Below are 17500 nucleotides of genomic sequence, written 5' to 3' on the forward strand. Positions count from 1 at the left end.
ACCTACCGACCCTATTTTTTTGGCCTATGTTACCGTAAACAGACCTATTTTTTTTTTGGCCTAACCACACCATACACAATTTACATAGATAGGGTAATTAATGTCAGTTAACGTATGACCTCCGAGACATAAACCGGAATGTTGCTTATGTGTTCTCATGTTAAGAGTATCGGGGTGAAAAACATTGCTTGTTGTGATGTTCCATAAGAACAGACTGAGATATACTTTAGAATGATTCCATCTCTTGTATTGTTTGTTCGTTCATGGGCTGAAACTCCCACGGCTTTTACGTGTATGGCCGTTTTTACCCCGCCATTTAGGCAGCCATACGCCGCTTTCGGAGGAAGCATGCTGGGTATTTTCGTGTTTCTATAACCCACCGAACTCTGACATGGATTACAGGATCTTTTTCGTGCGCACTTGATCTTGTGCTTGCGTGTACACACGGGGGTGTTCGGACACCGAGGAGAGTCTGCACACAAAGTTGACTCTGAGAAATAAATCTCTCGCCGAACGTGGGGACGAACTCACGCTGACAGCGGCCAACTGGATGCAAATCCAGCGCGCTACCGACTGAGCTACATCCCCGCCCATCTCTTGTATGAGCATGCATTGGGAAGAAATTACTGAAAGGGCAAAGAAAACCTTTAATCTCGGAATCTTTCTTTTAACCTGAAAAGACGTTAGCTTTCCGTAAAAAGTTACGTTCTGTTTTCACGTCATAAGTCTACCTTGTAACTTTCGAGTTAGTGTTCTTTATGTTGGGGGAGAGAGGGGGAGGGGGGGGCTGAAATCCTGTATGGCCCTTGTCCTCCTTCCATCACCCCTCCCCTTCCGCCTGCAGTCGCCCCACGGCCCAACCCCCATAAGCCTCCCCCCTCAGCCTCCGCGCACACACCCACACCCATACATACAACTATCACATTTTGAAGGATGAAATATTTTGTATCAACAAAAATGATTCCCATAACTGGTTCTGACGTAGGCGGTGGAACGGTTAGTGCTTATTTAAGTTGTTGTGTTTCTTCGGTGGATTTTGTGCGGTCATTTCTTTTCTTTTCTTTTAAAGAGGACTTGGCGGTGAGGGGAGGGGTAGGATGGCACAGTGGGCTGGAGAAAAGGTACGGGGACAAGTCTCATACTATATATTCCGTGTCATCGTTTTATCATGCCAACAGTACCTGCGTAGATAAACTTCACGTGACTGGAGTATAGGCACTGCTGTTTTATGGATGTGAGGATTTAAAAGTTAGAGAGAGGCTGCCCACGAAGAAACGACTGCGATCTTTTTTTCTTCTTTTTTTTCCCCGTCTTTACACGACTCGACTGCGATCTTCTTCTTCTGCGTTCATAGGCTGAAACTCCCACGTACACTCGTGTTTTTTGCACGACCGGGATTTTACGTGTATGCCCGTTTTTACCCCGCTATTTAGGCATCCATACGCCGCTTTCGGGAGATGCATGCTTGGTATTTTTGTGTTTCTATAACCCACCGAACTCTGACATGGATTGCAGGATCCTTTCCGTGCGGACTTCCGTGCCTGCGTGTACACACGAAGGGGGATAAGGCACAAGCAGGTCTGCACAAACGTTGACCTGGGAGATCGGAAAAACATCTCCACCCTTAATCCACCAGGCGTGGCCGGGATTCGAACCCACAACCTTCTGCTTCGGAGGGTGGCGTCTTATCTACCAGGCCATTGCGCCCGTCTGACTGCGATCTGAAACTATTTCTTCACTTTGTAACCGACACTTCTTGCTGCAACGATTGAGATTAAAGCCAATACAATATCAATTATTCAGATGGCAAAAGACGAAACTACAGAAATAACTCTGTCGGGTGTGTATGGATAATGACAACGTGAATACTCTTGCTTTCAGTGAGGCAAGCTTTTTACACGTGCTCCTTGTCCTCGTGTTTCAGACACACCCCTCGCTAGTGACTGGTCTATAATGTCACGTGAGAAAGTTTGACTCAGTAAAAGCGACAGTATTTACTTTTTCACAACCGATAAAAACCCGACGGAGTTATTTCAGAACATTGTTTATTTAGAATCGAAAATCGTCGGAGGCAGCGCTTTCTAATAGAGCATTCTCTTTCTTCTAGCACTAACGAAAGGAAGTGTCAGAAAAAACCCATGGAGCCAAACTGTGAACTTTGCTTCACAACACCGTAATTATCATTAATTAATCAATTATGACCTGCTCGAGCAGATAGTACCAGAGTTTTGACAAATGGAAACAGTTCTGTTGGTAGACATTGTAACTTTAAAGCAGATGGTCAGTCCTCTAAGTACCTAGCTTGTTCGTGTGAATGACCAGGCTATTTCAAGGACACACAGAAAACCCTGAAGATGAAAACGAAGGATTAAAGAAGAAATTGAAGTAAGTTTTTAGAACTTCACAATCCGTTGTATAACGCGTTGAATTACTTACTAGATATCTTTATCGTATTGATAATGGAGCTTATTGAGTAGTGGGAGTAGTGGGAGTTAGTTCTTTCTTAAACCATCTCCCCCCCCCCCCACACACTCCCAAATCTCTAATTAAAAGAATCTTTAAAAAAAAAGTCAGCCTTTTGCAGATTCATTTTTTTAATTGTCTTTTCCTAATCCTTCCCATCTCGCGCTTTCTTTTCACCATAGCAACCGCCGGTCGTCCGAACGCCTCTGATGCTACGCAGGTTTCTGATGAACATAAAAACTGAACCAAACTGACCATCCGCCGTGACTGAGTGAGTGATGGGGAGAAGACAGAGGGTGGGGAGAACGAGAGAGAGAGAGAGAGAGAGAGAGAGAGAGAAAGAGAGAGCGAGAGAACGAGAGAGAGAAAGAGAGAGAACGAGAGAGAGAGAGAGAGAGAGAGAGAGACAGAGAGACAGAGAGACAGAGAGAGAGAGAGAGAGAGAGAGAGAGTGAGAGTAGGTGAGAGAGAGAGTAGGTGAGAGAGAGAGAGAAAGAGAGAGAAAGAGAGAGAGAAAGAGAGAGAGAGAGAAAGAGAGAACGAGAGAGAGAGAGAGAGAGAGAGAGAACGAGAGAGAGAGAGAACGAGAGAGAGAGAGAGAACGAGCGAGAGAGAGACAGAACGAACGAGAGAGAGACAGAGACAGAGAGAAAGAGAGAGAGAGAGAACGAGAGAGAGAGAGAGAACGAGAGAGAGAGAGAGAGAGAGAGAGACAGAGAGAGAGAGAGAGAGAGAAAGAACGAAAGAGAGAGAGAGAGCGAGAGACAGAGATAAATAAAGTTCAATTCAATTCAATTCTCTCTCTCTCTCTCCCTCTCTTTCTCTCTCTCTCGCTCTCTCTCTCTCTCTCTCTCTCTCTCTCTCCCCCTTTCTCCCTCTCTCTCGCTGCCCCCGGGCCCCCCCCCGTCTCTCTCTTTCTCTCTCTCTCTCTCTCTCTCTCTCTCTCTCTCTCTCTCTCTCTCTCTCTCTCTCTCTCTCTCTTTCTCTCTCTCCCCCTTTCTCCCTTTCTCTCGCTGCCCCCCCCCCGTCTCTCTCTCTCCCCCTTTCTCCCTCTCTCTCGCTGCCCCCTCCCCCCCCCCCCCCCCCCCCCGCCGTCTCTCTCTCTCTCTCTCTCTCTCTCTCTCTCTCTCTCTCTCTCTCTCTCTCTCTCTCTCTCTCTCTCTCTCTATCTCCTCCCCTCTACTCTCTTTCCGTTTCATTTCTCTTTCAGGTGGTTGTGATGCGGCGTCCAGATGAGGTCATAACACGCCATGTTTACGATGCTACAATATGACAAGGGCTCCAGCAATAAAAGACGGGATGGTCCCTTTCATGGGGCAACATTCTAGGTGGGGAACATCATGCCTCGACACCGGTAAAAGTTCGCGACTCTAGGATTGCTTGGTCATCATGGGATGAAACTTGAATACACACGGATACAAAAGTTATTGTTTTGTTTGTTTATCTGTTTCATTGTTTGCCAAAATCCGAGTTCCTGGTAGCTTGGCGTATTAAACATTGAGAGGCTTTTCCCCGACAATAACAACTCTTTGTAAACAATGTCGTGGTGTTGAACGGTTTACAAAATTGATGGTTGGGTGGTTGTTTGGTTGGTTTTATGAAACAATTATTTAGTTATTCATCTCAGCTTATCCAGAATGCGTCTGTTGATTCTTGGTTCAATCTATCGCTGACCGTTGCTTCCGTTGCACTTTGTGTAAACGCTTTTGAATCAAGGTGTACAACAAATGTCGGTATAACGGACAGTTTTAGACATGAGATTTCTATTGGTGATAAAAACGAACCTACAGGCAATTCGATGTAGACTTTGTCAACAAAGGAATGAATCGAAACGCAGTGCCCTACCGAGTCCATGACTCATAAAGAAGAGGAATGTTCTTTCAAAACTAAACGCATTTCCAACATGAATATGACACCGACACTAGCATTGGTATGATCATTGAAAACAAGGCAACAAACAAAAACATCCCTTTTGATACATAAAGTGAATTTCTTATTGAAATTAATAAAGGCTTACTGTTTTTGCAAGGCATACAGTAGAATCTCCATTTGAAGAATGGGGGGCGCGGGAGATGGAAGCTTGCTGTATGTTATGTAATGTATATATTGTGTGTGATACGTGGAAATGTGATACTATTTATTTGCATGTATGATACAGGTACAAATGTGATAATTGTAGGCTTATACTAGTGATTACTGTGTGTGATACATGAAATGTGATATGAATGCTGTTTTTATATGTTATACTCTTACTTTCTCCCAAGCGCAAGACAAATTCTTCTATGAAAATTGAAGCCAATAAAATTTGAGTTTGAGTTTGAGTTTGACGCCTTCACCCTTCAAGAACATGACTTTTAAAGATGTTCTGTTCACAGTGTCTGTAAATCTACCCCCATTTCAAGACTTCTATTTGTTAAAGACCTTATCCACCCCCACCCCGCCCTCCCCCCACCCCCTATTTTGAATGGTCTTCATTTAAAAGTGTAACTATTAAAAATACATATCGTTCACAACAATGGAACGGTACAACCCCAACCACGTCTCCATTCGACAAACTGACCTGAATGCTAAACTGTGCAGATCATAGTGTGTTCCAACAAACAGCACGTAACTGGTGTGCTAAGAAGACAACTTACAAAATGTAATCAAGCCCGTTGTTTTCAATAAAAAGTTTGAGAGAGAGAGAGAGAGAGAGAGAGAGAGAGAGAGAGAGAGAGAGAGAGAGAGAGAGAGAGAGAGAGAGAGAGAGAGAGAGAGAGAGTTGATTTTAAGTTTGATTGGGCATGTATGACTTCATGTCAAGTAATAAAAACAAACCACACACACACACACACACACACATACACACACACACACACATACACACACACACTCTCTCTCTCTCTCTCTCTCTTCCTCTCTCGGTCTCTCTCTCCCTCTTGTTAAATAAAGAATTGTCTTTTCTCTCTCTGTTTGTCTGTCTGTCTGTCTGTCTGTCTGTCTGTTTCTGACTCTGTCTCTGTCTGTCTGTCTGTCTGTCTGTCTGTCTCTCTCTCTCTCTCTCTCTCTCTCTCTCTCTCTCTCTCTCTCCATTTCTCCCACCCCCACCCTCAAACACAAAATGTCACAGACAAAAAACTTACCATCAAGGAGTATTCCCAGAAGCCCAAGGGCGACACACACGAAGACTTTGAATGTAATCATTGTCAACAGTTCTTGGCACAAACGATCCCTTGGTATTTCTTTTCTATCTCTGGGTCGAGATACTTCCCTTTAAACACTCATCTTCTGTCTCCCAATCTCACAGTAGTTGAAAGTATGTCACAAAGTTTTGTGCACACAAAAATCCAGTACGATGCCACAAGGTCAAAACTCTTCTTGGGTAGTTTTTTGGTATTCAAATTCCCTTTTGTTGACACCAAAACAAAAACAGTACAATATCAAACAGTATCACACACTTCTAAACTGACATCGTCACCACGTATACCACTCTGGCCTCGAAACTATTTCATCCCAAGACGGCGAACCAATCAGAAGCGTCCTTTCATCACTAGGCACAAATACGTCACTGCATAATCAAATATTTTACGCCATGAGATACTTCGTCCTTTTTTTGCGCTTAGCAGACGTCGGTTGTCGCAGTGGTTGTACGATTTAAAACAAGGGCTGAATTTGAAAAAGAAAACATCACAGACATACCTAACCGGGAGGGAAGGATGGGGTTTGGCTTTATGCGACGACTGTCATAAAAGGATTGAATCTTGTGTTAGCAGTCTGTCAAACTAGGGGAGTTCAGGCGGAAAGATGCTGGGCTGTATCGGTGTTGGAAGAATGTTCGTGATCTAATCGTCAGCTTCTTTGTTCTTTATTTATGTCTGTGTGTCTGTGTGTCTGTCTGTGTGTCTGTCTGTCTGTATGCCTGCTTTTCTGTCTGCTTGTCTGTCTATCTTTCTTTCTTCCTAACTTTTCCTCTTCTTTCCTTCTTTAAAATCAACAATTACAGCAACTTCGCGAAGTTAGCGGCAAGATTATATGTAATACAGCGACCTTTCCAGGTTGTGCTTTCCAAGGCTAAAATCGCCCAACAAAATACTTGACCATTAATTCTTCTTCGGATTAGATTCGGATTATATGAGAAGCTCCTCTGTGCTTGTCTTCTCTCTGAGGAAAAAATGAACAAAAGTATGTTAAGATATTACGCAGACTCTGTAAATCAGAAGCTCCCGAACACAAGAAAACGACCCCCCCCCCCCCCGAAACAAATCAAACAAACAAACAATAAAGTAAAGAAAACAAAAAAGTGATCACCTTAATCCCTGAAAGGTGTGCGGGTTGAGCGCAGCACTTATAGTAATTCAGCATCTTATCTGTGTTCTTCTTTCCTCTTTTTGTGCGTGAAATCTTACGCCATATCATCCATGTTTTTCTTGTCGTCTCTCTAATTTATGTTTGATGGTTTTGTTCGTTTATTTGTTTGTTTGTTTGTTTGCTTACTTGTTTGTTTGTTTTGATTGTTTTTGTGTGTGTGTGTGTGTTCTTAGGTTTGTCTGTCTGTTTTTCTGTCTGTTTGTTTGACTGTTTGTTTATCTGTCTGTGTTTATGTCTGTGTGTCGGTTTGTTTGTTTGTCTGTCTGTTTATTTGTTTATTTGTTTATTTGTTTGGTTGTTTGGTTGTTTTGTTGTTGTTGCTTTTTGTCCCTTTTCAATGTCAGTTCACAACAACTCTGTTTCTGTTACTGTTCGGGACCTAAAACTGCGTTTTCTACATTACCTTTTAATAAACTCAGTCAGAAATAACATAACGCGCGTATATATTTTTTTTCTTCTAAGAACTATACGAACAAGATCAAAACGCATTTTCAAACGAAAAACAGGTCAAGACATCGACCTCACTTTTCATACACCCTACGTTTCAGATCCCTCAGGTTTTAAGGGCAGGGCGCATCTTTCGGGTCCGACTGTTTATGACTTTCACCGAATACGCAGGAACATCCAATCCTAAAAAAAAGCGCGAAGTTTACAACAAAAGCTTGCGCAGTGCGCTAAACCTCTCCCTGATCGAATTCGCTCAGCCTCTGAAACTAAGATGGCGGCCTCCCACGGCGCGTGCGCAGTAAAATTGAGACGTACAGCCGTTTGATGGGGACAGGGGTCTGCTGTGCCCCAGGTCCACGCTAGAGTGTCACCGTCAGACTCCCCCTCTAGCCTCACCCCCACCCATTAAATGCCCCACCCTTTGCCCTCCCCTTCACACACACACAAGTACAGACCCCCCCCCATTTTTTTGTGCGTGCCCTTCCCACCTGTTTCTACTTTTGCCACTGCGCCTTAGGGTGTGGACACTGTATTTAGGGGGGGCGGGGTGGGGGCAGGGGGTAGGGGTGTGTGATGGGGAGTGTGGGGTCGGGCGACGTTTTTCTGTTTGTGATAATCTGTACTGAGGCGGAACGTTTGGTTTGAACAGAACGGTTTCCATTTTGATATCGTGACATAATCTCTTGTATTAAGGATCCGTACTCACGCTTAATGCTGTATACCTGTTCAAAATGGAGGTACATTTGCAGAGGTTATGAACAGCAAATCTGAAGAAACAAGGTCTTAAAAGGAGGAGGTCTTAAATTGGGGGTACCACTGTATTGCAAGTTAAGCTAGTCAGTCTGCATTCACATGTGACCTGAACAGGTCAAAACCACGGGTCTACCTGTATAACACCTTTACGCACATGTATGTGAATATCGTGATTTTCGTAAGGTTCAGCATCTGTCTCTGTGGCGCAATTGGTTAGCGCGTTCGACTGTTAATCGAAAGGTTGGTGGTTCAAGCCCACCCAGGGACGGTTATACTTTTTTCTTGTAACTTTTGTTGAAGTTTAATTTCTGAAGTTTTCTTTGCCTGTTCGTTTTGATTCCTTTTCTTCTTTTTGTTCTTATTATTTTTATTTATTTATTTATTTATTTTTAGGGGGGGGGAGGGGTGACGGGTAGTGGTTGGGTGTTGTGACTTTCGGGACAGACTCCAAGGCATTACTTCGGCGTATCCGTGTGAAAGCGTGCTAGTTTAAATAATATTGTTAAAAAAATAAAAAATAAATATTTCTCTTTCAGTATATATTAGGAAGAGCATGTGTGTGTGCCTTATTCAGTTTGTGCCATGTACTTTCACTCAGTCGAATCGCTATAAACCTGGCAGATATACAATGCAACCCCCCTTTTAAGACCTCTACAAATCTGAGAAAATCAAGTCTTAAAATGGAGGGAGTCTTCTTCTTGTCGTTCGCTTTTTTTTTATCTTTTTTTTTTTCCTTTTTGCGTGGATCTGTGGTTGGTTAAGGTGCGCCTGTTGGCCCAGATCCTCCGACTTCAGCCCTTAGGTTTCTTTCGGGGTTACCCCGCCCTTAGTTCCTGGCTCAAAAACCTAACCCTGGGACCACATGGGGGATTTCTTACCGGGGGTCCCACCCCGGGGCTAGAGCTTTTAATGCGGCTCTTACCCGCATGGTGTAACCGTCATCGGACACGTAGGACATTTATAGGGTAGTCAGTGCCATCTGCCAACCCACCCCGTCCTGGTAGTTGGTCCGGGACTGCTTATTCTATATTCGCAGCTGGCCCCCATATCTGGGGGCCCCGCCGGATTGAGGATAGTCGCCCCCTACTGAATTGGAAGTAGTCTGTTCCCGGAATTGGAGGGAGTCTTAAAATGGAGGTGAATTCGCAGAGGTTATGAACAGGAAATCTGCAGAAACCAGGTCTTAAAAAGAAGGAGGTCTCAAATTTGGACTGGGGGGCCGAGTGGTAACGCACTTGCGCTCGGAAGCGAGAGGTTGCGAGTTCGACCCTGGGTCTAGGGCGTTAGCAATTTTCTCGCCCCTTTCCTAACCTAGGTGGTGGGTTCAAGTGCTAGTCTTTCGGATGAGACGAAGAACCGAGGTCCCTTCGTGTACACTACGTTGGGGGTGTGCACGTTAAAGATCCCACGATTGACAAAAGGGTCTTTTCTGGCAAAATTGTATAGGCATAGATAAAAATGTCCACCAAACTACCCGTGTGACTTGGAATAATAGGCCGTGAAAAGTAGGATATGCGCCGAAATGGCTGCGATCTGCTGGCCGATGTGAATGCGTGATGTATTGTGTAAAAAAAATTCCATCTCACACGGCATGGATAAATCCCTGCGCCTTGAATATGTGCACGATATAAATTGCATAAAAAATGTGTTACAAAAAATCCCTGCGCTTAGAACTGTACCCACGGAATACGCGCGATATAAGCCTCATATTGATTGATTGATTGATTGAATTTGTTTTTTTTTAAAAGGGGGGGGGGGTTCCACTGTATAGCAAGTTAAGCTAGTCAGTCTGCGAGTACCTGTGACCTGAACAGGGATAGACACCTGTACGCACCTGTATTAAAATATTGTACTTTTTGCACGTTTCAGCATCATTCTCTGTGGCGCAATTGGTTTGCGCGTTCGACTGTTAATCGAAAGGTTTGTGATTCAAGCCCACCCAGGGACAGTAATATTTTTTTCTTTGACATTTTTCAGAAGTTTATTTTCTGAAATGTTCTGTTCCTGTTTGTTTTTATTTATTTATTTTATTTTGTTATTGTTATTTTTTTTGGGGGGGTGTGTGGGGTGGGGTGGGGGAGCTTTGGCTGTTTGTTTTGATTTTTTTGTGATTTTTTTGTTGCGACTTTCGGGGCAGACTCCAAGGCATTACTTTGGAGCATCCGTGTGAAAGCGTGCTTGTTTAGATTATATTAAAAAAAATTATCTTTCAGTTTATAAATGAATTTAGCATTCAAAGCTGTTCGCAATCAGACACTTGTTATGAGTTTGATTGGGGCTGGGGTCGTCTTTTAATTATTTTGTTTGTTTGTTTGTTAAGTTAGTCAGTCGGCGTTCACCTGTGACCTGAACAGGACCAGACAACGGGCCTACCTGAAGGACAACCTGTACTCACCTGTATTTCAATAGTGTAATGTTCGGACGCCACAACATCTGTCTCTGTGGCGCAATTGGTTAGCGCGTTCGACTGTTAATCGAAAGGTTGGTGGTTCAAGCCCACCCAGGGACGGCTGCATTTTTTTCTTGTAACATTTTTTTAAGTTTAATTTCTGACAGAAAATCTTTCTCTTTCAGTTGATTTTTGATATAGCATTCAAAGCTGTTTGCCATCACAGCCACTTGACAAAAGTTTGCCAGGGGCTAGGGTCGTTTTTTCATTATCATGGTTTTGTTTGGGTTTTTGTTTGTTTGTTTGTTTATTTTCTTGTTTTGTCCAGGCTTAAGTTGCTTGTTTATTTTAAGTCGGTGTATGTCAATATCTTGTATTAGGGCTTGTCTATATTCCCTATTCATTTCCTTCCTTCCATCCCTCCTCCACATTTAAATGTTTCTTTAACACAAAATAGAAAGAGCGTGTGTCTTTTTCAGTTTGTGCTAGGTACTTTTACTAGGCCAAATGACTGCACACATGTGATTGCCAAGCACTACGAGCTCTTGCCCTCGGGACGACGATTTCGTGTCCCAAAGCCTCAGGACTGTTAGAGCTAAGAACAGTTTTGTTGCAAAGTCCATCGAACTTTGCAATAAGTAGTTATTCAGGTCTTGCTTTCCAGTGAAATGTTGTTCAGGAACTTTAACATAGAGTCGAGAGGGAGAGAGAGAGAGTGAGAGAGAGAGAGAGAGAATGCGCCCGCGCGCGCGTGTCTGTGTGTGGGGGTGTTATCATTATTATAAGTCAGTATTATAAGATGTTGTTCAGAGTATTTTGATATTGGCAGAGACAGTATGTATACATAATGTTAACACCCCCACACACCCACACACGCACACACGGCACGGTTGGCATAGTGGTAAGGCGTCCGCTCCGTGATCGGGAGGTCGTGGGTTCGAACCCCGGCCGGGTCATACCTAAGACTTTAAAATTGGCAATCTAGTGGCTGCTCCGCCTGGCGTCTGGCATTATGAGGTTAGTGCTAGGACTGGTTGGTCCGGTGTATTAAAAGATTGTAATTTTTGCACGTTTCAGCATCTGTCTCTGTGGCGCAATTGGTTAGCGCGTTCGACTGTTAATCGAATGGTTGGTGGTTCAAGCCCACCCAGGGACGGTCTTTATTCTTTTTCTGGGACATTTTCTAGAAGTTTATTTTCTGAAATTTTCTTTTCCTGTTTGTTTTTATTTATTTATTTTATTTTGTTATTGTTATTTTATTTTTGGGGGGGTGTGTGGGGTGGGGTGGGGGAGCTTTGGCTGTTTGTTTTGATTTTTTTGTGATTTTTTTGTTGCGACTTTCGGGGCAGACTCCAAGGCATTACTTTGGAGCATCCGTGTGAAAGCGTGCTTGTTTAGATTATATTAAAAAAAATTCTCTTTCAGTTTATAAATGAATTTAGCATTCAAAGCAGTTTGCAATCAGAGACACTTGTTATGAGTTTGCTTGGGGCTGGGGTCGTCTTTTAATTATTTTGTTTGTTTGTTTGTTTGTTTGTTTGTTTGTTTGTTTGTTTGTTAAGCTAGTCAGTCGGCGTTCACCTGTAACCTGAACAGGACTATACAACGGGCCTACCTAAAGGACAACCTGTACTCACCTGTATTTCAATAGTGTAATGTTCGGACGCCTCAACATCTGTCTCTGTGGCGCAATTGGTTAGCGCGTTCGACTGTTAATCGAAAGGTTGGTGGTTCAAGCCCACCCAGGGACGGCTGCATCTTTTTCTTGTAACAGTTTTTGAAGTTTAATTTCTGACAGAAAATCTTTCTCTTTCAGTTTATTTCTGATAATTATAGCATTCAAAGCTGTTTGCCATCCCAGACACTTGACAAGAGTTTGCTAGGGGCAAGGGTCGTTTTTTCATTATCATGTTTTTGTTTGTTTGTTTGTTTATTTTCTTGTTTTGTCCAGGCTTAAGTTGCTTGCTTATTTTAAGTCGGTGTATGTCAATATCTTGTATTAGGGCTTGTCTATATTCCCTATTCATTTCCTTCCTTCCATCCCTCCTCCACATTTAAATGTTTCTTTAACACAAAATAGAAAGAGCGTGTGTCTTTTTCAGTTTGTGCTAGGTACTTTTACTAGGCCAAATGACTGCACACATGTGATTGCCAAGCACTACGAGCTCTTGCCCTCGGGACGACGATTTCGTGTCCCAAAGTTCAGGACTGTTAGAGTTAAGAACAGTTTTGTTGCAAAGTCCATCGAACTTTGCAATAAGTAGTTATTCAGGTCTTGCTTTCCAGTGAAATGTTGTTCAGGAACTGTAACATAGAGTCGAGAGGGAGAGAGAGAGAGTGAGAGAGAGAGAGAGAGAGAGAGAGAGAGAGAGAGAGAGAGAGAGAGAGAGAGAGAGAGAGAGAGAGGAAGAGAGAGAGAGAATCAGTATTATAAGATGTTGTTCAGAGTATTTTGATATTGGCTGAGACAGTATGTATACATAATGATAAGACCCCCACACACCCACACACGCACACACGGCACGGTTGGCATAGTGGTAAGGCGTCCGCTCCGTGATCGGGAGGTCGTGGGTTCGAACCCCGGCCGGGTCATACCTAAGACTTTAAAATTGGCAATCTAGTGGCTGCTCCGCCTGGCGTCTGGCATTTTGGGGTTAGTGCTAGGACTGGTTGGTCCGGTGTCAGAATAATGTGACTGGGTGAAACATGAAGCCTGTGCTGCGACTTCTGTCTTGTGTGTGGCGCACGTTAAATGTCAAAGCAGCACCGCACTGATATCAATCAATCAATCAATATGAGGCTTATATCGCGCGTATTCCGTGGGTACAGGTCTAAGCGCAGGGATTTATTTATTTTTTAAAAAAAATTTAAATTTGTATGCAATTTATATCGCGAACATAATTATTCAAGGCGCAGGGATTTATTTATGCCGTGTGAGATGGAATGTTTTTACACAATACATCACGCATTCACATCGGCCAGCAGATCGCAGCCATTTCGGCGCATATCCTACTTTTCACGGCCTATTATTCCAAGTCACACGGGTAGTTTGGTGGACATTTTTATCTATGCCTATACAATTTTGCCAGGAAAGACCCTTTTGTCAATTGTGGGATCTTTAACGTGCACACCCCAATATAATGTACACGAAGGGACCTCGGTTTTTCGTCTCATCCGAGAGACTAGCACTTGAACCCACCACCTAGGTTAGGAAAGGGGGGAGAAAATTGCTAGGGTCGAACTCGCAACCTCTCGCTTCCGAGCGCAAGTGCGTTACCACTCGGCCACCCACTTCGTGGTCGGCTGGGCGTAAAGCAAACAAACAAACACACACGGACACGCGCAAAAAAACACTGCCGTCCCTGGGTGGGCTTGAACCACCAACCTTTCGATTAACAGTCGAACGCGCTAACCAATTGCGCCACAGAGACAGATGCTATAGCGACCGAACATTAAGTTATTTAAATAATTATAGCTGCGCACAGGTGTCCTGCAGGTAAGCGGTCTAGTCCTGAGGTCACAGGTGAACGCAGACTGTCTAGCTTAATTTTCATTACACTGGTGGACCCCCACCCTTTAAGAACCCCCAATTTTAAATGTAGATTCACTTTTAAGCAACTTTTAACATAATTCTATTAATTCCATGCGCCAACGAACCCACGCGTCTGCTTGTTTAGTCATGCGATTATGAATGGAGCGAAAGAGGAGGGAAGCGTGAGAGAGAGACTGAGCGAGAGAGAGAAAGAGAGAGAGAAAGAGAGAGAGAGAGAGAGAGAGAGAGAGAGGGGGAGAGAGAGAGAGAGAGAGAGAGAGAGAAAGAGAGAGGGGGGAAGGGAGAGAGAGAGAGAAAGAGAGAGAGAGAGAGAGAGAGGGAGAGAGAGAGAGAGAGAGAGAGAGAGAGAGAGAGAGAGAGAGGGAGAGAGAGAGGGAGGGAGATAGAGAGATTTGTTTTGACATTGTCATCCTAATCTTAATCATTATGAGTTGACTATTTGCGCCTCCAAGTTAACGGTTTAAATAATGCTGTGCATAAAAGGAATATTACTGTTGTATGTTCTTACGTGTTATGTTGTATGTTGTGATGCTGTGGTGCACCACACCCGAGTTTTTCGTCTTGAGATAATAACGTTTTCTATGTCTATGTCTATATCGCTGTATACCCGACAGATATACAGTGGAACCCCCATTTTAAGACCTCCACAAATCTGACAAAAATCAAGTCTAAAAAACATTCATAAAATGGAGGAAAATTTGCAGGTCCGGCTTAAACTGGGGTTTCTTAAAAGGGGGGTTCCACTGTATTCAAAATTAAGCTAGTCAGTCTGCGTTCACCTGTGACCTGAACTTACATTACTAGACCGCTGCCGGGCTTACCCGTAGGACACCTGTGTCGAACTCGCAACCTCTCGCTTCCGAGCGCAAGTGCGTTACCACTCGGCCACGTAGGACACCTGTGCGCCCTGCATTTCAATAGCGTTATTTTCGGACGCAACAACATCTGTCTCTGTGGCGCAATTGGTTAGCGCGTTCGACTGTTAATCGAAAGGTTGGTGGTTCAAGCCCACCCAGGGACGGTATTATTTTTTCCTGTAACTTTTGTTGAAGTTTAGTCTCTGATGTTTTCTTTGTCTATTTGTTTTGATTTGGTTTTTTGGGGGGTAGTGGGTGTGTGTTGTGACTTTCGGGGCAGACTCTTAGGCATTACTTCGGCGTATTCGTGTGAAATCGTGCTTGTTTAAAAAAAAAATTAAATAAAAAATGTATCTTTCTCTTTCAGTTTATTGTTTTTATTATTCAAAGCTGTTTGCAATCACAAACACTTGACAGTAGTTTGCTGGGGGTCTCCGAACTATCTTGGTTTTTTTTTGTTTTGTTTATTTGTTAATTTGTTTGTTTGTTTTGTTTGTTTGTTCGTTTGTTTGTTTTCTTGTGTTTTTTTCCAGGCTTAGTTGCTTGCTCGTTTTAAGTCGGTTTATGTCAATTTCTTGTATAAGGGCTTCTCTGTATTCCCCTATTCAGTCCTTCCTTCAATCCCTCCTCCACATTTCAACTGCTTCTTTGACACAAATTAGATAGAGCGTGAGTATGTGTCTTTTTCAGTTCGTGCTAGGTATTTTCACTAAGCTAATCGCTGTAGACCTCCTCAAATCTGAGAAAATCAAGTCTCAAAAAGAAAGGAGTCTTATACTGGAGGTAAATTTGCAGAGGTTATGAACAGCAAATCTGAAGAAACAAGGTCTTAAACAAGGTCTTAAACAATGTCTTAAAAAGGAGGAGGTATTAAATTGGGGTTCTTAAATGGGTGAGGGGGGGGGGGGGGTTTCCACTGTATTGAAAGCTAAGCTAGTCAGTCTGCGTTTACCTGCGACCTGTTATATATGAAGTCTTATATCGCGCGCGTATCTCCAGACTCGGACTCAAGGCGCAGGGATCTATTTATGCCGTGTGAGATGGAATTTTTTACACAATACATCACGCATTCACATCGACCTGCAGATCGCAGCCATTTCGGCGCATATCCTACTTTTCACGGCCTATTATTCCAAGTCACACGGGTATTTTGGTGAACATTTTTTATCTATGCCTATACAATTTTGCCAGGAAAGACCCTTTTGTCAATCGTGGGATCTTTAACGTGCACACCCCAATGTAGGACTCGACTGCTGGCTTACCTGTAGGACACCAGTGATCGAATAATGTAACATTGTTACAATTGTTACATTATTCGTTTTTGTTACATTATTCGTTGTATCACACACCAGTCCTGTGCGCACCTATATTTGAATAACTTAATTTTCAGACTTTACAACATCTGTCTCTGTGGCGCAATTGGTTAGCGCGTTCGACTGTTAATCGAAAGGTTGGTGGTTCAACCCCACCCAGGGACGGTATTTTTTTTTTCTTGTAATTTTTGTTGCAGTTTTATTTGTGAAGTTTTCTTTGCCTATTTCTTTTCATTTGTGTTTTTATATTTAGTCAAGTTTTGACTAAATATTTTAACATCGAGGGGGAATCGAAACGAGGGTCGTGGTGTATGTGCGTGTGTGTGTGTGTCTGTGTGTGTGTGTGTGTGTGTAGAGCGATTCAGACTAAACTACTGGACCGATCTTTATGAAATTTGACATGAGAGTTCCTGGGTATGAAATCCCCGAACGTTTTTTTTCATTTTTTTGATAAATGTCTTTGATGACGTCATATCCGGCTTTTCGTGAAAGTTGAGGCGGCACTGTCACGCCCTCATTTTTCAACCAAATTGGTTGAAATTTTCGTCAAGTACTCTTCGACGAAGCCCGGGGTTCGGTATTGCATTTCAGCTTGGTGGCTTAAAAATTAATTAATGACTTTGGTCATTAAAAATCGGAAAATTGTAAAACAAAAAACAAAAATTTATAAAACGATCCAAATTTACGTTTATCTTATTCTCCATCATTTGCTGATTCCAAAAACATATAAATATGTTATATTCGGATTAAAAACAAGCTCTGAAAATTAAATATATAAAAATTATTATCAAAATTTTTTTTTCGAAATCAATTTAAAAACACTTTCATCTTATTCCTTGTCGGTTCCTGATTCCAAAAATGTATAGATATGATATGTTTGGATTAAAAACACGCTCAGAAAGTTAAAACGAAGAGAGGTACAGAAAAGCGTGCTATGCAGCATAGCGTAACCACTACCCCGCTCTTCTTGTCAATTTCACTGCCTATGCCGTGAGCGGTGGACCACGAGTATACGGTCTTGCTGCGTTGCATTGCGTTCAGTTTCATTCTGTGAGTTCGACAGCTACTTGACTAAATATTGTATTTTCGCCTTACGCGACTTGTTTTAATTTTGGGTGTGGGTGTGATCTTCGGAGCAGACTCCAAAGCATTACTTCGGCGTATCCGTGTGAAAGCGTGCTTGTTTAGGCAAAAAAAAAAAATTGTCTGTTTAGGGTAACATGACCAAAAAAAGTAGGGTCGGTAGGTAGGTAGGGTTTTTTTTTTTTTTTTTTTGTGTGTGTGTAAATGCTATGTTGGCTGAACATTCACTTCTTTATGCTTGGTTACTTCCAGTATGGCGCGCGACGCTCACTTTCGTTCCTAATGAAACGCCAAA

At 42.9% G+C, this 17500-nt stretch overlaps 1 protein-coding gene and 7 non-coding genes across 8 annotated transcripts in view; 6 read left to right on the forward strand and 2 right to left on the reverse strand.

Moving 5' to 3' along the window:
* Positions 1 to 5940, reverse strand: part of LOC138973585 (hemicentin-2-like) — a 117858-nt gene extending 111918 nt beyond the window's left edge. Inside the window, exon 1 of the mRNA XM_070346294.1 lies at positions 5586 to 5940. Within this exon, the coding sequence (XP_070202395.1) occupies positions 5586 to 5646 (61 nt within the window). The 5' untranslated portion in view covers positions 5647 to 5940. The remainder of the gene's footprint in view (positions 1 to 5585) is intronic.
* Positions 5941 to 8204: 2264 nt separating this feature from the next.
* Positions 8205 to 8278, forward strand: Trnan-guu (transfer RNA asparagine (anticodon GUU)). The gene has a single exon. It is a non-coding gene; the product is annotated as a tRNA-Asn (tRNA).
* A 2167-nt stretch (positions 8279 to 10445) lies between these two features.
* On the forward strand, positions 10446 to 10519 carry Trnan-guu (transfer RNA asparagine (anticodon GUU)). Its single transcript has one exon. It is a non-coding gene; the product is annotated as a tRNA-Asn (tRNA).
* Positions 10520 to 11481: 962 nt separating this feature from the next.
* On the forward strand, positions 11482 to 11555 carry Trnan-guu (transfer RNA asparagine (anticodon GUU)). Its single transcript has one exon. It is a non-coding gene; the product is annotated as a tRNA-Asn (tRNA).
* A 521-nt stretch (positions 11556 to 12076) lies between these two features.
* Positions 12077 to 12150, forward strand: Trnan-guu (transfer RNA asparagine (anticodon GUU)). Its single transcript has one exon. It is a non-coding gene; the product is annotated as a tRNA-Asn (tRNA).
* A 1606-nt stretch (positions 12151 to 13756) lies between these two features.
* Trnan-guu (transfer RNA asparagine (anticodon GUU)) lies at positions 13757 to 13830 on the reverse strand. Its single transcript has one exon. It is a non-coding gene; the product is annotated as a tRNA-Asn (tRNA).
* Positions 13831 to 14899: 1069 nt separating this feature from the next.
* Trnan-guu (transfer RNA asparagine (anticodon GUU)) lies at positions 14900 to 14973 on the forward strand. The gene has a single exon. It is a non-coding gene; the product is annotated as a tRNA-Asn (tRNA).
* A 1240-nt stretch (positions 14974 to 16213) lies between these two features.
* Positions 16214 to 16287, forward strand: Trnan-guu (transfer RNA asparagine (anticodon GUU)). Its single transcript has one exon. It is a non-coding gene; the product is annotated as a tRNA-Asn (tRNA).
* Positions 16288 to 17500: the final 1213 nt, after the last annotated feature.

This window comes from Littorina saxatilis, linkage group LG8, assembly GCF_037325665.1.
Source record: "Littorina saxatilis isolate snail1 linkage group LG8, US_GU_Lsax_2.0, whole genome shotgun sequence".
Lineage (NCBI taxonomy): Eukaryota > Metazoa > Mollusca > Gastropoda > Littorinimorpha > Littorinidae > Littorina > Littorina saxatilis.